Below are 24,710 nucleotides of genomic sequence, written 5' to 3'. Positions count from 1 at the left end.
ACCGTTCGCCGTTTAACTTCCCTATTAATGAAGATAACTTCTCGGAAGGTAGCAGCAGCGCGGCGGTTCGATGTAGTCCGTTTCTCAGAGGAGCAGCGCCGGATTATTGTCTGAGCGAAGTTAGAATTTGTAGACTGAGGCCGAAGTATTCGCCGGCTTCCTTTTTGCCCTACAAGCGGGACGAACTCGCTCGGAAGGTCTCTTCGGAATGCGCGTTTCGCTGGCAACTGAAGAACGTACAGACGGAACGCACCATTCCGCATGTAGGCGATAATCTAAATGGCGTATAAAGTATGAGGAAAGTAGGTAGAAAGTAACTCGGGCCGAAGTGGCAGTTAACAATCTCTGGTTTCTTCTCTAATGAACCTCCGCCGGCAAACTGCACGTGCATGTAAACTTCGTTTCATCGGGGATTGCGAAAAGTTTCCGATCGAGCTTGAACCGCCGGTGCGGCGGAGGCGTTATTTAATTTCCCTGCTCGAAACTGTCCGTTTCCTCGATTCGTTAAGGACTCTTGCAACCACACCCACCGCATCCCGCCGTTTCGAAACGATTACGCCGACATCCTTCGGCTCGGCGAATTAATTAATATCAGTAGACGGTTCGGCCGGTGGACGCGGCGCGGGGAAAAGAAGAGAAATGCATCCGACATAGGCGTAAGTGCGCCGCTTATGCGACGCGTTTCACAGGTGCACGCCGGCATATCATTAACATCGTATTAGCTGGATCTATGTTAACACCTTGCTCGCCCCTATACTACGCCCGATGGACACAAAAGGCTCCTCGTCTTCGACGAGCCGGCTGCGAGCTGCGACTAGCCGAGAGCTACGGGCTCCCTTCCAGCGACTTCTTGCCCAAGGCCCATTACTCATTTCGAACGCCATTTTATTGCCAACCGTGGAAACGTAAATCACCGGGTATATATCTGCCGACGATTCTATTATTTTCCGAACTTTATCTCCCATTCCTCTCTCCCTCCTTCTCTCTCTCTCTCTCTCTCTCTCTCTCTCGGCGGAATCCAGTAAAACCTCCTCGACGCACAATGCTCCCGCGAACAACGCGGGCTTCAATTAAACGCGAGTATTTTTCTTGAACGCTTTTCTTGTAGTCCTCTTGGCACGATCCATGTACTCGACGTACCTTTGCGGTTTTCTCCGTTGCGCAAGAATATGAATAATTTCGCGCAGAAGGATAGAGAAACGGAAAATAAAGAAACTGAAATTCCTGCTGAACCATTATACATTTGTGCGATCAATATTCGAGAAAGGTTATAGAATATTCGTCGAGCTAATCGTCGCACTTTCACTGTAACGCGGAACGCGTACATGTCCACTCATTTTAATCAAAAGCAACCGCAAAGTCCTATCCGTTCGCATCGCACCAGATAAGCTTCTGATTAATTTTACTATCAATTAACTTGTTCCGATCGACCTGTTGACAGAACTATCGACACAGCTGCATCAGTGAAATTGACGTAGGCCTAATTCGATCGACGCGTAAAAGACGAAAAACAGATCGTACACTTTCATTTCAATAGCAAAAAGATCGGGACAGATCCGCGAGAAAATGATCTTGTCTAAATTATACAAATCGGGTGCGCGGATATCGTCCGCGACTTCATAAAACAGTTTATAACGCGCCGATCGCGGTTTCTTAATTGGCCACGGTTTTACGCGGCTTACGTTTTTACATTCGCTCTTCGAATCGGCGCGCGACAACCGCGATACCGTTCCGGCCGGCGTAGAAAAACTGAAGAGCTACCGACGTTTAACGCGCGATAGCGGCCCGCGGCACCCGACGGAGGACTGCGTGGACGGAAAAGGACGAGGGAACGAGGAGGACAAGCGGAATTACAACCGGAATCCCGGGGCGGTGGCAGTAAATATATTAACTACCTAATCTGTAATCGCGAATTTTACGAGTCGGTGCCGGTCCGCGTCGCCGCGACGGGACACTATTATAAATTCACGTAAGTAGGCTATAAACTCCAATTATCGTTACCCGCGTTTCCGTGGAAATGATCCGCGTAAAATATTTATTATCCAGCGCGACGGGATTCGGCGACGCGATCGTAAAGCATTCGCGAGAGCCCGAGCACCGGGGCTGCGTTATTTAGACGGACGGCCGTTTAGACGATCCCGCCGGCGCAATTAGAGGACGTCGCTTTTCTTCCTCTATTTCTCCGCAGTTCTCGGTATCGGGAGGCTGCGTTTCACCGCGCGGAGCCCTGCAGAACGTTTGCGAGAACGGTCCGCGACTCGTTGATCGGCCGTGCAACCAGATACCAGCCGCGATAACCGATGCTTTATTGTCGACACTCGTCCAAGGTGGTCCCGAGGGACGTCGGTTCCTTGTCGGAATTGAATACGAAGCGATTGGCCTATCCTTTTTCATTCGATTTTCTACCCAAAATTCCTTGACTTCAGCCCTTGTCATTTTAATACAGACTTGTGATTATTAGTGGAATGTTATCTACTAAAAGTCGTCCGAGACAATTGTAAGAAATTGATTTCGAATAAATCTTCCAGTGATTTTAGTAACTGGAGAAATATGCTTCGTATTTCATCTAGCTATTTCGATCACAAATGCATAAAATACACAGGCTAACCACTTGATAATAATAATAATAATAATAATCTAATATTAATAATAACATTTTTACAGTACTGTACCACATTATTTATATTTATTCTGTTCATTTGGTAGGCTGATTATTACATTGATTAATGTTCTATTCTTTATCTTCACGCACAATAACAAACTACAAACATCATTTACAGGAGTCAAATGCTACATTATTTTAACAAATAGAAAATAACATATATCTTTAATTCTTCTAAAATATATAAAATCCACAGCTCACTTACAATTAATCGATCTAAATAATAAGCATTCTATCAATGTTCCTACACAAATAATCAACAAATGACGAACTGGTCTTCATTTTAATCCAGTTCTTTATTTCGTACTGTTGTAATTACAATTTGATATAATTTAAATCTACGCCAAGCCAATTAATTTTGGTGCGCAATCAGCACGAGCAGGTCGCTGCTTTCAAGTCTGTGCTATTGCCTAACGAAAGGTGTAATCAAGGAAATATAATTTCGGAGCAGTTTGCTGGAGCCGCAACTGTGTCTATCACCGGAAAGGAATGTAATCCGATTAATCGGATTTAAACAGTGGAATAATACATCACAGGAATGTACACCGGAGTTTTTCCAATTCACAGAAAATACTGTTACATAAATTGACCGCCAGCTGCCACAGCTATCTAAACATTAAAGGTATTCGCATTCCTTTTTTTCCCGGCGCGTACGCAATACTTTTCCTACAACCACAACGGAATATCAGTCCATCAAACCTCGCGATTGCGAAATCAGCAATTTTATTGTACTCGGAACGATACGTAATCAGACGTACGTATAACACTCTGCCACAACGTCTACAAGTGAAAAAGCAACATTGAGTAACGCAAGTCGAAGATTGTAACACTGAACGGTTACGAGCGCGAAGTGTGCCGAACAGGTGGAAAGTCAATCTCAGCTACTATGGCTACTATGTAATATTATTTCCTACAACAAAAATCAATAATCTGCGACACAAGTATATCTCTACCGCTACCGTGCCTCTGTTTCGCGGGATCTCTTTACAACGTTTTGTTCGTGCTCTCTCAAAAAGCAGTACGTACTCCCCTGACTGCAAATATGAGTGTGTAGTACAGGAAGAATTTGTCGCAGTTAAAAATTTACAAGACGTGCACAATATTTACGATGTGATCGATAAAATTATTCACATCGCAGTGGTCTCGCATCGCTAGCTGTACCTACGTGTTTCTAGGGTAAATGCTTCGATCGATTGCCGATCGTTAATAATTCAACAGCTTCGGATAGAAATCTGTTCGAAATTGAAGTGACATAATAAGCATAGCAACCTAGCTTTCACGAGCAATTACTATTCACGAAAATACGTCGGGATTACGTTAGCGTCGTCGATCGATCGGGAGAATTTTTGCCGAAGTGCTGTAAGGGACACGGGACTAAGCCCCGTAGTTTCACCGGCATCGAAATTCAATTTCCCGGCGGTCGCGGCGCGACAACTTCATCAGCCTCAAACTTCAACCCCGTCGAGGACAGAAAAAGAGCGGAGCGGGTCTTTTATCGGCGAGTTAATCGAGACGAGGGAAAGCCCGGAGCTGGTTCGGCTCGGCTCGACTGGGCTCGAGTGTAAAAGCGAGTAACGCGAGAGCCCTTTCGACGCAGCCTCGCACCTTCCTCTCTCTCTTTCTCTCTCTCTCGGACCATGCGGGCAGACCTAACCCGTATTATTATCATCTAGAGCCGCGATCGCACCTGCGCGTACACGCCGCATCATCCCGTTCTCCGATTTCCCGTTATTTTGTTTGCGCTCTCTCCTTTTTTCGGCGAAGGCTGATAGAGAGAGGCTCCGCGCGCCTGCGTCCTCAACCCCTTCCGGTAGCCCCGGTGCTGAACCGCTCGTAAATCAGAATTTCATTTTCCCTTTTGCACGCCGACCCGTTTCGCCCCCGCGACGCCCGGATTTGCCGGTGACGAAATCGGGAAAACAAAGTGTCCGCCCCGGAGCAACGCCGATGTTTTGTTTTGTTGGCGCCAGTCGATGAAGGTTGTAATTGGAAAACAATACCGGCGGTAGATGCTATTCTCTGATCGGAATCGATGTTACGAAAAATGAGGTAACACTTTTATTTCCGCGTAGATGCCTACACTTTTAACATTAATTTTTTACTAGTTTACAAAATTTAGTTTTATTGTGATATGGGCTAGTGGAGCAAATTACTGTGAGGCGATCAATTCCTGGGACTACGGGGATAATTAACTCGATAGTTGTCGAATGAGATGTTCTAAATTTTTTTACTCGAAAATAAATAGAATAGAAGAACGAGAATATTTAATATTTCTGGAATTACCCCATAGAACCGGCTCCAACTACTTTAGTCGGACAAACTAAATTCTATGAGAACGTTTCGACTACCAAAGTGTTAAAATATCTATCTTTATGATAATCTATAATTTTCTGTAATTATTGTGTTAATACGGCTGATCAATTTTTCGAGGAGCTTCTTCGTGGAGCTCCGATATTGTAGAGCTGCTTACTTCAATGAGCATATATCGCAAGAGTAAATTATATATATATTTAACAAAAATCGGCGTTCGTTGATTTTAATTTAATTTAATTTTCTTAACAGACATCTAATTTACGAAAAAGAGATGTTGGACGATCTTTTGAAGTTGAGAAGTTATTTATTTCCAATAATTATTTTTTGAGTAGTAGACGCTAAGACTTCGCATTGAACAATTTTTTAACGCAGCTAATTTAAAAAAAAAATTCATCCATCTGCATGGACGAATCGATTCTAGATTTTTCAATCACTGTGGCTTGTACAACGGTAATTAAATTCTGCATTTTACGATTAAGTACGTTGATACGACCGTCCGATCGGAATATAAAATAATTAATAAACGGCTCGGGCGTTAAAAAATGTTCTCGAAGTTAGGCATATTATGCGTCCGTATCGTGCATTCGTGTAAATACCAATCTTAATCGTCCAATTTACGGAAACCCGAGCTGCGTCGAAATTAATCCGTTCTAATGGTAAACGGCACTCGGCTGATGGTTAATAAACGATCATTACGATGAAAATATCGCGTTTGCGATTTTTTAATTAAGAGGACGTTCGAGTTTCTCGAACTTTCTAGTTCACGAGCCCATTCACGGGTTTCCTGGGCCTTAAAGAACGGCGCGCGGAGCAGCTCGTAGCCGCCGCTGGGGTCACTGGAATTTTAATCACCTCATAATTAATTTAACTCGGCACTGGGGCGCGCGATAAATCTTTCCGATACCTAGTTGGAGCATCGCTAGCCCGACTATACGTCTATATAAAAACTGCAGCGTGCGTAAATTAAAAGACTACGAAAGGCAACCCCAATTTCGGGTAAAAATAGAACGCGCGCTTCAACCCGACCTATTAACCAATTTTTGCGGACCGACCCTACTGGGTCTGCTAATTAGAGAACGCCTATTGACACTGGCACTGCAAAAGGAAACTGCGGAACGGATCAGAATTAATAGCACCGTTACTAATCGATTTTCGTCGAGCAAGATTTTTAGAATCGAACAATGAAACCGCTTTAACTCGTACATTGAAGATATTAGTTTCGTTATTATTTATAAACAGAGATTGTTGTAGCTTTAATTATGAATTTTTAGACAATAGGGAAGTTCACGGTTTAAAAAGTGTTTAGTATCATCGCGGTTCGCAGCTGCGCAATGCGGCTGCGAGAGACTGCAATTCGGTTACACAATTAGCAGGTATCTAATTTTTTCTCTCGCTCGTAACAGCGATCGAGGTTCAAGTATGCTTCGTCGCGGCGTGCGACGGCCGTCGGTAAACATTTGCGCGATACAGGTGCGCCGATCGCTAGCCAATCGACGTGTCCTCGCCTGAATTTCATCGTCGAACCTGCACAACACTATCTTTCGCACGAAGGATGTTCGGAACGTTCGCCGGAGCAGTTTCAGCGTTAATTGTCACGAAGGATAAATAACGAGCAGGATCACAGAAACGAACGGTTAGGTAAACTGCGGCTGGCGAGCAATTAACGGGACCAATCGGTCGCGGAGCCGACGCGGCGGCCCGGTCCGCTATGTGGAAAAAGCAGAGACGGAATTTGAACCGTGAACGAGGGAACCTCGGTTCTAACAAGGTAGCAAAGTCTAATTACCACAGCCGCGTATCGCTCGCTGTGCTCGCTTTCGTGAAAAGAAAGCCTCGGCGAGCGCTAGTCGCCTGGGTTTAACAATGATCCTGAAATCGCTACCCGGCAAGCGTCCATCGTTAGGCAAATAATTGAGCCGCGATTTTGCAGACAATGCATCGGGGAACCGTTATCCTCGCCTGTCTGTCGGTAATTGCCTGGCTTCGAGTTTTTATCGACAACGCGATCCTTGACGACATCGGATCACTGTCGGTCGAGGTAGAGAATCGGGGAATCGGAGCACTGCGTCTGGATGACAGGACAGAAACTAACCGAAGTCGTGGCCTGAGACTCACCTGGGACGCCGACGGATACGAGTACCCGAACTGCGCGTACGCTGACATTTCGAAGCAGCTCGACTCGGTCGTCGACGGTCAGCAGGAACAGCGGATCCTTTCGGAGCGGTTCAGTCTCGCGGCGGAAACAACAAAGAATTAGGTCACCAAACCGCGCACCTTGCACGCACTGCACTCTCTCACTGAAAAATGTCAGCCTAGTACTACTCCCGGTAACGACGAAGCGGCGCCAAGCACGAGAAGAACAGAGCGGTGTCTAGTGGCGGCGAGCGATCGCGATCTGTCGCCGGAACGGTGACTGCCATCAGGGTGTCTTTGAGTCCTGGCCAGGGGATCCGAGCGGCGACCACATGACTTTCCCGTGGCACACGCTCGAGGAGACACTGGTCAGCGGGTAGAATTGTCCGGCGATAGCGTCCAGACGGGTCCAGCGGGCGACACGAGGCGTGGAACGATGATCATCCGAGCGGGCACTGAGCGGCACTGAGCGAAAACTATGTTACTCGACGGCGCGGCGAATGGTTCTGTCTTGCCGGGCAAGTAGAAACGCGTGTTCACAGGAGGACAGCCGTTTCGGAGCAGCTCGCGTCTTTGTCGTCACCACCACGAGGCGAAAAAGAGAACGGAAAACAGAAGCGCTGTGTGTGCGGCTTGTCGGCCGATTTTGGGACGGACATTCGGACAGACGACGAAGCGTCACGAGCGATTAGTTATAGAGAGTGTTCGTTCGTTCGTTCGGTCCGTCCCCTGCTCTCACAGGGCACTCCAGTCTGCGACTGACTCGCCACCACTCACACCACTTCATCGGCCTTCCACTCCGCTCCGTCCCAGTTCCCCCTCTGGTGGTCGAAAACCGAAAGCAGCCAGTGCCCCCACCAGCGGAGCGTGGGAGGCCACCGCAGCCGTTCCGACGAATCCTCGGGCTCAGAGCTGCCCCACGGGCGTGTCACGTGGGCCGGCGCGCCGCCGCCGATTGGCGCTTCGTTTCGCGCGCGGGCGTCCCCTCGCCGCGAACGTGCCTTCGCGAGCCGGGTCACGCCCTCGCTGCCTCCCACCACCGGCAAACAACCGTGAAACGATACAATCCCCTTCTCCCCGTGCTTCTGCCCCTCCTGCGTCCTCCTGACCCCGCCGCACCGACAAACGGCCACGGCGGAACAAGGAGAAACGAGTATGTTTACGCGAGTCTACTCTTGTCAACCCGACGGCGAGGGACTTGAATAAATCTGCCGGCCTCTCTCGCGCTTCCTCCCACCCCGCCTCGTGCTACCAAGCCGCTCTTACCCCTCCCTACGTGCCACGCTCTCGCGCACCGTCCAACCCCCTTCCACCCACTCGTCCACCCTCTCTGTCGTTCTTTATCCGGAGACGAGCCACCTTCTTCCGGCTTATATCGCGCCATTGTCCGGCCCGTGAAATCGCTGAGTGCCGACGACGTCGCGTCGTGCCGCCCGTTTCCACGCATCCCGGGGCTCCAAACTTTGTTACGGCTACGTGACACGAACACGAAAATGTCTGGGTTACAAGGACACCCTCCTTCCTTCCTTCCACGCTGCTAGCAGACGCGGCTGTCTGGGGGTTGTTCCTTGCCGAGTGGAAGGAGACGATCGCCACGGATCTGGGGCTATGGGATGCTCGGCAGGCTGGGCAAGGTGATTTTATGAATTGGCTATGAGCTCACGGTGGGTTGAATGAGATTTAATTCGGGGGATATTGAAGATACAAATGGGATGGTGTTCGAGGGTGAAGCGCGCTTGAAGATAGTTCAAGCTTGTAGAACTCTGAGTAAGTTGAAGCTGCGTAACTGTAGGTGGTTGACAAAGTAGTTGTTATCGATTTCTGGGAGACTTGTGATTTTAGGGGTCGAAATATAGTCTGAAAACATAACAGAAGTAGTTGTTGCTTAAAAAAGACCGTCTATTGAAAAGACCACTCACATTAGCCAATTGATTCTAAGATATCGAAATCCATAGAATTAATGAACATGGTTTCTCACGATTTCCTCAAAAATGCAGTATTAGTAAATTTATTTGATTTTCACTTTGCCAACAGCATCGGCTTCGTACAATTTCTTGAAGCTTACAACACGTTGGGGCATTAATTATTTACGCTTCTCTCATCGCTCTAGAAAAAATACTTTATCGTCACAGGGTGACGAGCGTTGCAACAACATTTCTGTTGACACATGGTTTTCGTATCGTTCGGATCTGTTATGCGCTCTTTACACTCAATCCATCATAAAACCTCGCATATTTAGATGTGTTCCTTGATACGCGTGCTTATGCGACCAAGGATTTACACCCGACAAGCAGTTCGTACGAAACGAACGACCATATACAAAGTATCCCGAGCGAGTGTCAGCACTCGGACACTGGCGGAAGAAGGTTATTTATGATCACTGCAAGGAAAAACAACTTGACAGGGCGTCGGAAAATCGGACGGGAATTCTTTGAAACCGCAGCGCGCAAATTGGTCTCCCGTTACGATAAATGTTACGTTTTTTACACTTCTGTGTCGAGTCGGTCTTTCCCATTAATAGCCACTTATTTCACCGATCCAGATTGCGTTCATAAGTAATGCGACAATTACGTGGAAATTGGAAACAATTTGTGAACTGGTCCAGTTGGAATGCAAAGTTAAATTCTGAAATAAGAGGAAGAAAATACCTTGGAGCGCGAGGGTCTAACCTTTTGCGGTCGTATGCCTACTCTCAGCGACCACAGCTATTTACTTATTTTTTTATGTAAAATTGAAACACATTATTGTGTTGCATATATTTTGATCTAAAAAAGAAAATTAATAAATATTATTTTTCTCATCTATCTTAAATATTATGTATTACTGTTTGTTCAACGAACATTAATTTCTTTGAGCATGACGCCTAGGTATAAATTTGATACGGCCGCAAAGGGTTAAGAGTCAGCTCTTTCTAGAAGGCTATAACGTTCCTGGGACGAAAAATGGTACACAAGCATCAAGTCTGTTAGGCACCCACAACTTGCTAGGATTTCAAAGATCCGCGACTGCCGCGGATGAATAAAGATCCACAGTCCCAGCTTTTGGATGATGTCGCATCGAATTTGCGGTTATAGCAGTGCCCGGAGCGCATCGGTGCGTTCACGGTCGCCCGATGCGAGAACCTGAGGAACGACGGACGTCGGAAGGATTAGCCACGGGGCTCGCTCGGTTGCCGCGCCACTTAGAATAATTTCACGGGTTATTAGGCGGTGGCTGAGTCCGTTCCCGGTCAAGAAGTATTTATCCGGCAAATTAGAGTGTCGGCGGAGAGGGGTCGGCGGCGTGCGCGTCTCCGGCGTAAATACCGCAATAATAGCGCTCGGTCGAGCGGCTTCCTCTCTTTGGCCGGGTCCGGCGCGAATGGTTGCGTTTTCTTGGCATCATGCTTGGCCGGCCATGTGTCTTATTCGTGTCAATGCGGCCCCGCGTGGCGGACGATTTTCCGCGACGTTGCCCCGAGCAATTTGCAAACGTAATACGCGCGTACGGCGTCCCCCGCGTCGCTCGCAGCACGGCGCAGACCGGAATTCTATGGCCGGCGTGAAGCGTTCCAACAGGCCTCTCCCGCGCGTCAGAAAATTGAATCGGCCGTCCATTGCGTCGAGAAACGCTCCGCGGACTAGAAAGATATATCGGGGCCCGGCCGAACGAATTCCGGAAGCGCACGCGGCCGACGCCGGAGATGGAAATGGAAACGGAGCCCGCGACACGGAACAGTCCATGGTTCGGGTCACGCTGAAGAACTAGCGATCGCGACGCAATGCGAAGATTCACTGCCGCTAATAGGATTAGTTGACAGCTCGACCAGGTCTTTGGGAGATAAGGATCTTTCCGAGGAGCTCGTACCTGACCGTCGAGGACCCTCTAACAGGACCGGAGGGGAACACGGGCCCTTCGGATGATTTATTGGCCTGCGTAAACCTAGTGACCTGCCGATCACGCCCCCTCGGCGAACAGTCGCCGACATAATGCGCGCGTTCTCGGGCAGCGGCGGGCCCAGCCATCCTCCAGTCTCTTTCTCCAGTTGTCTCGTGCCACGATTCCCTTTCAAGAAGTCACCGCTACCCGTCAAAACCGCACAATAACCCGTTTAATCCCGTCCGTCCTATTCTGCGACGCTCGTCCTCTCGCGAGCTCACCTTTGTTTACCGTCCTACTGCAAAGAGGGAGGCTCGAGGAGCCCGCTCGATGTCTTGTTTGCGTGGCAAATATTTTGCCGGCGGCGTCGGAACGCGCGGAGTTTTCGGCCTGGACCGGCTCTGCCAGGAAACGCGGCGAAAGTCGTCTCGAAAAACCTGCGAGAGAGCCAACGGCTGGCAGCGTATCGGACGTGCCCGGCCCGATGCCCTACAGATATTGGAACACGCGTATTGAAATTTTCGAAGACCGTTCCGTTCGTTCGTAACACTTTTACTGTCACGACGATAACTTAAGTTAGCGTGAAAATTAATTATCACATCTGAACGAAGAATTCCATCACGCATACGTGGAGGAAGTGGCAACCAAGGTGTTAAAAATTAATTAGAAAGTCAATTTTGTTAATTTTGAAGAAAGATTCAACCATTTTCTGTTTCCAGATATTTTACAGTATCCAATTTTCTTTTGTTTTACTCCAGTTCGCCAAAGAATAGTGTTTACTGCTCTCTTAAGGGCCGATACAATGGTTCCAACGAACAGTTACGTAGCCAAAAGTCGGGCTCCTACACTTCGTATGCAAATGTACGTAAATCATTAACTCTTGGATGCGAAGTATGTAATTTAAATCAGTAATGCAATGAGACTAGTAATACGCACGATGATATCGCAGTCCCCACTGACAGAGAGCAATGTGAAATTACTTAGAAGTAGGTAATGCCTCGACGAAATGAACCAATTAGATTCAATCACAGTGATCTTTACATCGACGTATGAAATTCCTACTGTAATTAGGAATTATGCGAGTGACTTTTTCACTAGGCATCCTGCATGTAAATACATGGAATTATTCAATTACGGTAACAAGCAGCTCGGACAGAAACTATAGCTTTTCACTTTGCGGGATCTCTCTGCATCCCTCCTTTCAATCACCATGGCATTGGTACAAAAACTTTTTCTTTCTCAATCTGTTTGTCCTGCTGTATTTGAGCTACTTTCAAACCATCAATTCTGTCCCCGTTTTCAGTCTGCGACAAATTGCTTGGACAGTGTAAATCGTAATGGAAGACCAACCGCTTTGTGGGCTAGAAAATCTGGAAAGTGCGCGAGGAGACGGTCGTTATTGTGTAAACTCACGGGCGAGGAGCTTTGTGGTCGGGAAAGCGTAACAAAGCTTGTTCCCCTTGTTGCCAGAGATTTTAGTCGATCCATTAATCATAGTTTCGCTTAATATTCGATGCAAATCGAGTTTTCACCGATTATGCGCCTTCGAGCGGTCGAATCGTTGTCACAGGCAATTTAACATTTTCGGACGTACTCGAAACCAGCACTGGTCTATTATGTTTACTTGCTCTGCTAACATTTATCACAGCCACTGTCGCGCGCGACTTATACAAGTGACACAAATATTTATCCATAGATCATTGGTTTGAGAAACGTGCGATCGTAAGATTTCAGGAAACGACAGCGGCAAGTTCGATTTTTAACTTTAACTTAACATTGGCTTAAAGAAAAAACTTCTCGATCCAACAAGTCGTACAGTTTCCTATGTCTAGAAATGTCCCGTGTCTAGAAATGCATAGTGTCTTGCGAGACTGATATCTCCCGGCCGAACAAAAGAAATCTAGGAGCAGTTTCCTTTGAGAACCAGCAGAGAAATGTAGACTCGAGAACGAACGTTCAAAGATCAGCGTTGAACTTATATTCGAGGAAGCATAGAGATTGTAAAGAATTTCACTGCGACACTTTCACCCTGCTTCGACTATGACCGCCATCTGTTCGCAATCCTTGTATAATTGGCCCCGGATGAAACCGTATTAGCGCGGAGCCAAGAAAGCGTTTCTCGCTCGGAAGGGAGAGTAGGCCGAAGGCTCTGCTATTACGCCAGGGAATTTCAATCAGTGTTGTTCGACACCGCGGAGTTCCATTCGAAAAACGATCGTCCGAACGCGGCGAAAGCAATCGTCCAGGAATGGTCGCCAGGGAGATTGCTCGAGCGGGCAAGTTCAAGTTCTCCGAAACGGTAGAGTCCGCTCGCGGAGTACAACGCGCCAGGGAGAGCTGGCTCGTTGGTAGTTTGTACTGACGCTCGAATATCCCGGTGCGTAGTTAACGCCGTTTAAAGACGCATTGTAAATCTCGCAGGCGAAGGTATCCGGAGGCCAGTTGCAGCGTCGTCTCGTGTTTACAGCCGTCAAGTTTTTCAACTCTGATAAGGACGGAAGGTCCGTGGCAACGGCGTAGCAGGCCCGGCACAGGGCTGGCTTGCCAACTGTCCTATCTCCCTGGCCAGTGTGTCCACTACTTGTTTGCAGGTCGAGTAAAAGTTAAACGGCCGTGTCGGGCCAGGCTGTCTCTAGCGATAAGACTGCTTAATAAGGCAGCAAACCATCCGCCTACCTTACTACTCGTTCATCTCAACCGTCCCCTCTTGACCGTTCTCTCTTTGTTTCACCCTCGACCCAGTTAGGTAAGGTCTCCCTCCGCTCTCCCTCCCCCTTTCTTTATCTCTCCACGCGCTGCCAGGTTCTTGTAATTCGTTACTCCTCGTTCTCTCCTTCTCTCTCTCTCTCTCTCTCTCTCTCTCTCTTTCTGTCTCGGATACGGAACGCTCGGGCTCGGCCTAACGAGGGAAAGATTTCAACTACCTAATTCGAGGCAAAACAGGGAAATCGGGAGACACGGGACCCCGTGGGTCGTAAACTGTCCTGCCGACACGGAATTACGAGCTTATCGGGCTTATTCCCAGCGAACCGACTCGCCTGAAAAACTGGTCCAGGTTTCCTCGTCCCGGAACGAAAATGTCTCCCAAATCTAAGACACGACTTGGACCTAGCCTATCGACGAGCTACCACTTGCTCTACACATTGTTATCGGTCGTCTTCGTAACATTTGATAAAGTCGAATTAGGGAGCGAGTCTACGAGGATCGACGTCCTGGTACTTAACGCTTATGACTATGAGGAATATTAACCCTGTAATGGTACTTTACAAATTGTCCGACTATTTCTCGGTGCGTAGTTCGAGACTACGGTTCTAAATGTTCGGAACGGGTTCTAGAAGTACGGCGTAGCTTCAGTTTGCAGTTTAGCTGCCTCAGGGGTTCGAAACGTTGGCGAAACAATTCCAAAGGGACTCGAGTCTCCGATCGAGTTCAACAAGCAACGTTACAATAATCTTGCAAGATATGAAGCTAGAAAGTGGTACCGCAGGGTCAAGTGCTGGGAACTCGACGATTGTCAACCTTGGACTACTACAGTTCTCTGCGGAGGCTGGGGCCCAAGGTTGCTGGCCCTGCGAGCGTTCGTTCCGCCACGGTATCGGCGACTTCCTCTGTCGGAATCACAAAGGCAAGTCTAATCTGGACGCCGTAAAACGGTGCGATATTCACACCGTAGGATAAAACAAAAGGTTGTTGCGGGAACCCAAGGTAGACGGTAAAAGTCGCTAGAGGGGAGCTAATAAGGGAGGTCCAGACTGCCGTGGCGCCTTTGGTGTACCTTCGAGGGGCACTGCAGTTTTATTGGCCGGGGTGTCCTTGTTCTTCGTCCACTTCTTCGTCCTCTTCTTTTCCGTCTTCTTCTTCTTCTTCTTCTTCTTCTTCTTCTTCTTCTCCTCGGCTGCTCCTCTGCGGCAACTTCGTCTTCCTCCTCGGTATGGCCGACCAGTATGTTGCCGTAAAAAAGCCGGTCTCCCCTTGTCTGTCCTCCTCCTCACCTTCCCGTCCTCTCTTATACGGTGGAACGACGAACGAACGAACGACCAACGAAATGTCAACCGTAAACCTCGCGAGGCAACACTAATTAACCCGACCGAAATAAACTGCGCCGCTCAGCGCCGCTCTCATGCCTTCTTCATTCACCCCTTCGTCTTCCCTCACCTCGCCTACCCTCCTATGCCGAGGATCCGGCCGCGAGACTAGTGCCCGCCGTCCGAAAGAAACCTCCTCGGCTTCGAAACGGTGTCGAATCGTTCGCCACCGTTCCCGGTCCGTGCTTAGAATCCGAAACGAAGAATTTTAGGCGACCTGTTTTTTGGGCCCCGCGCCATGCCGCAAGCTCCGTCCAACCGACACGGGGATATCCAGCCCCTTGTACACGGTGCTCGAACTTTCATTAAGGACGTAACGATCGCCTTGTCGGAACCCGGCGACCAGTCGGATCGCTCGAGTCAATCGCCGATCGGCTGCGGTCAGAATTCGAAAGCAAGAATCGCCGGTTACTAATACTATAGTCCGAAACTGTCGGTCTTCCAAAAGGGAGCCGAGTTTTTATTATTCGGAATTAACAAGCTGGAGGTCTCTTGCGATGCTCTCTAGGCTTAATCACTTTTCTGGAGGCATGTTGGATTCTTTAATTGCTTTATTGCGGTGGGGACCATCGTACACTGGCCAGGTCAAGTTAACTGGTGGACAGACTATTTCACTGGTTTTAATTGTGATTTCTTTTGCATTTTACTTTTAAACGGTTCTTAGAAGGTAATTGGAGTAAAGGTTGTTTTAAAAATTATTCGTTGGTTTTTGTAACAGAAATTGTGTGTGCTATGACAAACCATCTTAGCGTTACATAACCTTCACAGTACTCGTCAGGATTTAGCGATAATATATGTGCACCCCGTGTTATTAGATTTAGAACAAGGCTCTATAAATTGTTTACTTGATTCGTATATAAAAATAGATAAATAAAGAAGAAGAAGAGATGAAAAACAAAGAACACCCCTTTCATCTAAATACATAAAAATCTGCGATGTTGAAGTACCTGTTTTAAGTAAAGTTACACTGAACATAAGGGCGATCACCCTTAAACAAGCTTCGAAATTGAGCTTCCTTACCGAACCGACAAATGAAAATAAAGTTATGTTCGCATCACCAGGGTCGTAAACGAGCCAATCGAATTTCGCCTCACTCCGCAAACAACTACATCAATCCTGCACATTAAACAATTATCAACCTAAAGACGAGAGTTGTGGCTTCCCTAATAGACTACAGAGGGGCAAAAATGGCCCAGAAGCGAACCCTTAGGCGCCAATAACGACATAACGATCCACTTTCGCAGCGTTTCAGCCAAATTCCATCGAGGGCATATTTCACGCACTTCGGATTCGGTTAAGAACTCGTTCCGCAGCCGGAAGGGAGGCGAGAGACCCTTCGCGGGAAATAAATCGAGGGCTTTTTCCCGGCGGTCCTTGCCGAAAAGAGACGTCTCTCTCTCTCTCTCTTTCTCTCTCCCGGCCTCTCCCGGCGCAGATCTTAGGCCGGAACAGTCACGGAACCGCGGGGTTTCGCCTATACCGCCCGCTGCCACGCATTTCCATTTTACCCCGCAGACGAGGGGCGTCGCGGTGTCTCCCCATACTTTATGCGGGGACACCTACATCGTCGCCCACGGATACTGGCTGAACTTTATTTATAAACAAAGAGGACAGTCGATAGCTGCGGAGATTGCGGGGACATCTCCGTGTCCGACTCGGGCTGCGAACGATTTCCTAGAAGCAACGATGGCCAGGCTTGCTCCGAAAAATGGCGGCTGGGGTCGGCCGACTGTTGTCGCTCGCGTCGATGAAGATTGATCGACCACCGACTCGGACAACCTCCATTTTCGTTAATTAATGCGACAGAACTGCATAGAAACTTTCTGCTTTGTTTTCGATAATTTATCCAACATCGTAGAACTCAATCGTATTCATACATTTAATTTTGCTAGTCCCGTATGGGTATAACAGTTTTTTAATTTTAGGTTAGTCAAACTTTACCTAGTAGCACAAACTTAAATTTTCTGATTCCAATTGTAAATATACTGTGGATAACGAAGGGTGACGTCATCTCTTATTTAGTTACGCCTAATTGTCTTTCATTAAAGTACATGCTCATATAATAAATATACCTAGTTAAAAGTAGAAAATGAGGTTAGTAATTTCTACACCAAATTCATGTACAAAATCATTTTTCTGAAATATTTCTCGCTGGTAGTTCAATGTCGTCGCAATTTATCTCACAGAATTAACACTAAAACCCACCAAGCACTATAAATATCTGATACGCATTGCTTTATGATAATCGCAAAACCGAATCTTGCCGCTTCTATTATAATTCGTGCTTGAATTAAAAAACGTGTTCGATCCTTCTAACGATTTTAAAATGTGAAATGTAAAACGGTACGCACGGTAGGCTTAGTGTAACTGTAAGACGGCGCAATAAATAACTATTGATGTAAAAGTAAAGGTCCAGTCCGGTTCCAGGACCGGAAAGGATCGAATTCTATCTGCGATTTTTCTATCAGCAGTGGATACTCCCGCTTCGTCCGTCGTTGTATCTGTCACCAAGCACTTCCTAGTTTCTCTTACTGTGTCCAGGTGAAAGCAATTATTTTCGATTAAGTTGCCGGCAATGGCAACGGTGTCCCGTTGCTTCGTGATAACCGAAGATTTTCAATCCGGCGTGTAGCCGTCGATCGAAGAATAAGGAATCGGTGCAACGGTTTGCACTATTAAGCGGCGGACAAAAGAATATTCCTTTTAGATACACAGCGGAGCGCTAGATTACAGCACCGGTCGGCTTCTTTCAGTTACCTAACGTAACAATCCCGGGTTACATAAAATCTACATCACGACCAGAGATAACGCCGACTCCCGGAAGACATTTCCTGCGAAGGCGGTGTTCACAACTCAATTGAGGATTGCGAGGCTAATTCCTGCGCGAATTACAGTATCCATTGTTGCATCGTGGCGAACATTGGGTGTTCGGACTTGCCCCGGCGAGGTGGGAGCTTGGGGTATTCTCCGGCTACCCTTAGTTACGTACGTCTTCGGTAGAAAGTAACACGAGGCTACTGTCAAAAGTGTGCAGAATGAATAATGAAGAGATGCTTGCGTATCTTCTTGTTCTGTGCAAGATATCTGTAATCATTCTTGATCTAACAGGGCTATTTATAACGAAGACACATCAACCAGCCTGCTGGCAATATTATTAACAACTTTAGCATCTAAGGACGTAGACGTCTGAAATTGCATTAAGTTTACACTGGACGAGTCATGAATTTAATTTAATAGACAGTGGATGGTGGGTAAGAAATAACTTTCCGTACCAATTTCGAGAAACAAATCAACAGTAACTATAGATTGTCTTTTCCTTCTAACAAACTACGAACGATGAAAGAGATCTAATCATACCAGTTCTAAGATAAAGTCCAAACTACGAAATGATTTAACTATTGGGATAATTGAACTATATAAAGATACTTAAAAAGCACTTAATTCAGTATTTTACTAATAACAAACCGAGCTTCTACGAGCATCAAATTTCAAAGCTATCAAATATTAAGAAAGCGCTATTTATTTTCTCTGGAATGAACGAAACATCTCTCCGAACGATCTCCCATATTTTAGTACTTCATGGCTCCATCCACATTGGACATTTTCTAAACATTAGAGCATAGAATCTCGGCATTAGGATCACCGAATGATCTCGCGTTTCTAGGCACGAAATAAAAACAACGTCGAACAAAAGCATCGTGGTAATTCCGGGCGTGACGCAACGCGGAAATATCGTTGGGTTTTGCGGCTAATTGCCAGACGGCTTTTATAACGCGCGGCAAATATGCGTGCAGATACACTCCTACGCCCGACCAACGGCCATCCTCATTGTGTCCCGTCAGGGTTCGAGACCAGCGATACGCACGCTACCGTTTCCCAACGCAGCGGTGCACGCACGTCGGGAAACAGAGATAGCAGAATCGGCGAAAGCCACGGGGAAAGGACGCGAAATACATCGGCCTAACGAAGCATGTGTTCGCGGACGGTATCGCGATTAGGCGCGTTCATCGCTGTTATAAAAAAGTTTGTAATGGTTAGCGATACGGGAACCGCGGCGCAATTACCTCCATTCGGACGGCCGGTATCTTGCATCTGCTAGACAAGGGGCGTTTTGTTGTAATAACGGCGGAAAACCACGACCAAGAGCCGTTTTCATTTTTCTCGGCCGTGATTTACTTTATTGAATACAGGAAAACCTCTGAGAACGATTAATATGGCAATGCATCGCTATCAGACCGTCGAGCATCGTACAAGATAAACATTTGTTGCATCGATTGCGAGCTATCAAGTTCTTCATTAATCTTTTAGGAACGATACGCCATTATAGCGGCTTTTGCGGATGTCAATTTTTTTCAACGACGCGCCTCACTCAACTGTATTATTAATTATTAAAGTATATATTTAAGAGAAATTATAATTTAGTCATCAAAAACAACATACCAATGTGCTCGCGTAGAGAACAGCATTGTCCGTCACACATTGCAGTACAAAATTCAGCCGTGCCTAAGAGGTTAAATTCACGAATTGTATCTTTCTTGCTTGTTGTTAATATTCTTTATTCTTTGTAACTCTTTGTAATTCTTTATAATTCTTTATTATCTCTTATTATCTCTAACTCTTTATTACCCTTTGTTAGTATTTGCATCCCTTTTTACATGTCATTACTCTTTGTCCCTTTTGGTAATTTGTTTAACTTAACTGTAACTTGTGTATTTTATTACTCATCATTAGTTGTCATTATATCTGGTTATTGTTTAACCTCTTCGGGGATGAATTTTTATAGGAAGGAACGATCTATTCAATTTTTTATTTATCCTCCATTTCATTTCATTCGATGAGGTTTTTTCAACTGATTCTCATTCTCTTTATACTTAGAATGATCACAGTTTTAAGAAAACTGAACGTACACATACTTGGCAAAATCCCTGAAAACATTAATACTTGCAATTACAATTCGTTACTTGTCATTACATTTTCTTACTCGTCGAATATTAATCGTTACGTAACAAGACTCGCCGCGTTACAACACAGATTATTGCCGAGACATTAGAAGACCCCTATTAGGCGACGATGAAGCACCGACTAAACGAAAATGACCTATCCTCGAGTTCACAAATCGGACTACTGTTAGACTAGCTCCGAGTTAGCTTCAAGTCTGGATTAAAGTGATAAGTGAGTCGGAGCTAGCCCGGGTCAAGGTTTATCCATGTTTGGATCGGATTAAGTTTGGATCGGTACGAATTTCCCGCAAATCTGATTTAATTCTATTGTAGCGTTAGACCGGTCCGAATTGCATTTCGGCCGAGCTCCGGATTATGCCTAATTTCGATTCTATTTCGATTTAACCCCGAGAGCACGCGGCACTAGACGCCGTTTGATCCCAGTTAGGTTCGGGCTCCATCAAGATTATGGTTGGTATCGTGCCGATCTAAACACGGCTAGGAGCGAATTAAGAATGACTCGAGGCTGTAGTGTGTCTAAGGCTGGATTGAATTTGAACGACAATTGTGTACAGTGAATCGAGATCCGAGCTGGAGATTAATTGGAACCGAGATCTAAACTCAGTAGATTTGTTGAACCTGATGTCACTTGAAGTCTGCTACATTTCAATTATAATTTAGAGGTTTTGGTGAGAAGATCTATCTTGATCTTTTTATTCCAATTTGCGTCAGTTTGATGAGACTTTCAGTTAACCCTTTGCACTCGAGTGGTGACTCTGATGCACCACTAAAATTGTACTATTATGTTCTAAGATCATTTCTATACCAACAAAGTTTAGATTTGAACTTAAATAGTTAAATAGTGAAATAGTTTCACTGTTTAAATTGTTAAATAGTGAAACTGTTGGTGTGTGTCACAAAAATCAATTTCGCATGCATAGAAGTGCACTTTGTCACACAGAATGGAAATGCTATGAGCTAGGAAGATTATTTCAGATTTATAGTTAAAATAGTTTCGACAGCAAAGGGTTAATAAAATTTATTATTCAACAATCTAATTCACTGTAGACATAGCAACGTCTCTAGATGATGTAGCTTAAGAAACCCGTTGAAGAAGATATGTATAAACGTAGCTATATTTTTGTCGAAAAGGTGCAGTATTTGAGTATTGAAAAGTTCTGTTTTTCGCACTCTTTTAAGAACAGCAACGCGGTGTTATGAATTTCCCATGAACGTTTGTTCTACTAAATTTCGTGCCGCGTTTTTCGAATTGATTTTCTTCCAGGAACGTTAGTATAGCACTGCGCGCCACGAACAACTCCTGGCGGTGTCTCCAGGTCGCCCTCCACGTCCTCTATCTGCAATCAGGTGCAGGGCACCGGTGCATCGCATGAGCGGCCCGATGTTACGTGCCCATGGAAAATGAATAGGTAATTATAACGCATCCATAATGCAGGCAGACACGGCCATGGTAGTTGGCCGAGTGCGACGATCGGGTCTGCTTCTCGGAAAGGGCTCTCTCTCGCTCTCTCTCTCTCTTTCTCTACCTTACATGTATACACATATGCACACACTCTCTCTCTTTCTCTTTCATCGAGCAAAGGATCACGGTGCCGCAAACTAGGCTCGCAACCTACGCGATACACCTCGCCGAGAGGAAAGTCAAATCGCGCGCGGTGCTGCTCGTTGAAATTCATTCGCGGCCGTTTCTTTTTGCCGACCGCTCTGCACCTTATCTTGCTCTTGTTCCGTACGTCTTTCTTGCGGCCATAAGTATCTCCGGCACGAAACGCGAAGATCGTGCGTTGCTCTTCGAACCGAGCGGTTTTTTAATTGTACTTTATTGCGCGTCAGGTCGATTAGAATCGTCCGAGGGGATTTCTTCGAGCTAAGGCGCCTCGCTCGGATTCCCGCTTGTAAATCGGAAACTGCGCTCTGTGTTTATGATCTGTTGGGTTTCAAGTGAGTCTGGATTCCTCTCTTTTAACACTCGGACGGTGGGGCTCGGGGTTACTTGGACCCAGCGCATAAATATTATTTGCCACAATTAATTAAAATTTTCACGTGTTTTATTAAAATATATAGGAAAATTAAGGTGATTATAAGGAGTATCTGAGTTAGCTATTGCGGCCTCTTTCAAAAGTGTGTACGTAAAATGCATCGTATACTACCTGACCTAGACACTATATACGATTTATTTTTAATAATTATTTACCTTCTTCTTCAAATATACCAAACATCTTAAAACTTGCAAATACACTTTGATTTTCGCTAAATTGTAATTTATATAGCAAAGTATCACGCATGGCAAGTATATGTATAATTATATCATCATGAAATAAACTATTCTCATGTCTATAGAATAGTCGTGAAAAACAGGCTATCTGGTTAGATCAATTTATATAAATAGAAATGCGCAGCGTGGAGAAGATTAATCGGACATACTGTCCACATTTTCAAGAATTTCTTCAAGGAGAAAAAACTTTGTGAGATGAAAAATGCTCCTTGCTATTAGGTGTCTAGTTTTTATAATATAGCGATGTTTGAAAGTATTCAAGATGAATAAAATGCATGATTTGATCCAAATTATCATTAGTCGATGCGAGAAAGTTATACCGAAGATATGACTGTACAAAATGGTCGGTAAACGCACATTTTCGTGTACAAATCAGGAACATTAAACTGCATCACGCATTAATTAATATTTATGGTAGCATTATACTTGTTAAGTGTAGATTAAACTCTCTTAAAATGCCATCGAACCAAACACCGACTGCTTCTCGAATACTTCGGTAGCAAAATCTAGCGAGGTTTTCCGGTAAACCAGTAGATTAACCGTGCTCGATTGCCGATAATTGGCCGCAAGGACCGTTAAACTTCATGGCACGAATAGTTAAATCGTCCTCTGGATCTCTCTCCCTCTCTCTCTTCTTTTTTTCTCTCTATCTCTCTCTCGTAACCACAATGCCTCGTGCATTTTTCAAGCATCCCCGTCGCTAGAGGCCACGCTCGCGATTCGCTAGTTGCACAGACGGCGGGCCGAGCCCGGGCATTCCCACACGCCGTACCTGTCGCCCTTTTAGTTCTTTATCGGCTAGATAAGTGCTGCTAATTATAGTTATTACAATTAACCACGGCGTTCGTGGTCAGTGAGGTTTTTATAACGGTGACTCGGGACTCGCTTGTTTCGCTGAGAGATCGTCGAGATGCATTGGGGCTGCGCGGGGGTGGCGTGTGTAGATAGGGCTGGCTGATACCTTTTCTGTGAGAAAATGCCCTGCTAGCACAAACGGGCCATGAAAATGCACAAACTTTGAAAATATTAGGTCGTGTCGTAAATTTTCGATGCAGCTAGGCCGAATTTATTTTTCGCGTTTTTTCACTGCGAGTCACTGAGAGAAACGAGGTTTTGCTTTTGCTAAATTGATAAGGGTTCAAAATCAATAAAATATTATAAAATAATAAAAATTGAAAAGAACAAAACACATGCCTGATAAAGAAACGATAGTTATTTATATCTAATATATATTATAGATATATATATATATATATATATATATATATATTTATATCTAATAGTTCGAATCTTGATTTATATGAATTTTGATCTTATTCGATGGGATCTGTAAGCATAGTATTTAGGCTCGATGGAACAATTGATGTCACTTTTATGGCAACTGTGAAGTCCGATGGAGCTTGTGAAGGTCCTAGAACATCTTTAATAACCATTGTACAAAATTTAGGTTCCGGGGGAAAAGATCTATAGAATAAATGGAATTTGCAGTAGACGAATTAAATAAGTATAGACACTGGCAAAAATTGTGAGGTTTTTGATTAAGATTCTAGATACGATACTAAAATTCTAGGACCACTAAGAATGATTTTAGGACGTTCAAAAAAATGGAAAGTTCTTATATATATAAATCCTTATTATAATATAATTATGGGACCTTTGATGTAATTTTTAGGAGTTGTGAAGATGTTCTTACGTTAGTGACAAAGTTTTAGTACATTTATGTCAGTATTACGATTTTCATAATAATTGTAAGACCTCAAAAAATTGTTGGACCTGTAAAGTAGTTGTAAAGGATCTGTAAAGTTTAAACTTAGGAAAATCTTTGCTGTGACCAGAGAAAAATGTTTAAAAATCATAAAAGATAGTAAGTGTTGTGAACCCAAATCAATTATGGGATCCATGAAAAATTTGTAAAGTTCACGGGAAAAGTTTAAGATCGTCGCAAAAATTGTCTAGTCTGCTAGAAAGTTTGCAGAGCCTACAACAAATTATGTCAACACCCAAACATTTTAAAACCTCTGTAGAAATTGTAGAAGCTGTACAATGCTCGCGGGACGTGCGACCCAAACGTAGTCGGACCAAAGAATTTCTAGAAGCTGCAAAATAGTGTCAGGACCGACGAAAGCATTTTAGGATCCACACGAACGTTCTGCAAGCCTGAGAAAGGATTGCAAGGCACGCCAAAAATCTTTAAGTGGCCAGCGAAGTCCGGAAAGCGGTCATTATCGGGAAATCGCGTCGGCACGCAGAGGTACGTGCGTCGTTCCTCATAAACGCACACGGGGCGACGCGACGCGCCGCGTTGCGACGGTATCGGCCGTTGGCCGGTCGACTAGGTGTGTGGTACTCCTCCGGTAATTTCAGCCGGATCTGCATATTTTAGCACGAAAACTTCCGGCGATCATTATCCTCGCGGCGGCTCG

General features: G+C 45.5%; 1 protein-coding gene across 5 annotated transcripts in view; it reads right to left on the bottom strand.

Moving 5' to 3' along the window:
- LOC144472773 (homeobox protein caupolican) overlaps positions 1-24,710 on the bottom strand; it is a 153,458-nt gene that overhangs the window by 94,653 nt on the left and 34,095 nt on the right. The window contains exon 1 of one of the 5 annotated variants that reach the window (XM_078186108.1): positions 7,091-7,853. The exons of 3 other annotated variants lie outside the window; for them this stretch is intronic. In XM_078186108.1, coding sequence (XP_078042234.1) covers positions 7,091-7,138 — 48 coding nt within the window. In that variant the 5' untranslated portion in view covers positions 7,139-7,853. Of the gene's footprint in view, positions 1-7,090; positions 7,854-24,710 lie in introns of those variants that run through there. One more of the 5 variants, XM_078186110.1, reaches the window with a different exon arrangement.

This window comes from Augochlora pura, chromosome 7, assembly GCF_028453695.1.
Source record: "Augochlora pura isolate Apur16 chromosome 7, APUR_v2.2.1, whole genome shotgun sequence".
Lineage (NCBI taxonomy): Eukaryota > Metazoa > Arthropoda > Insecta > Hymenoptera > Halictidae > Augochlora > Augochlora pura.
The sequence above is the reverse complement of the archived record's forward strand: the minus strand, read 5'-3'. Positions and strand labels throughout refer to the sequence as shown.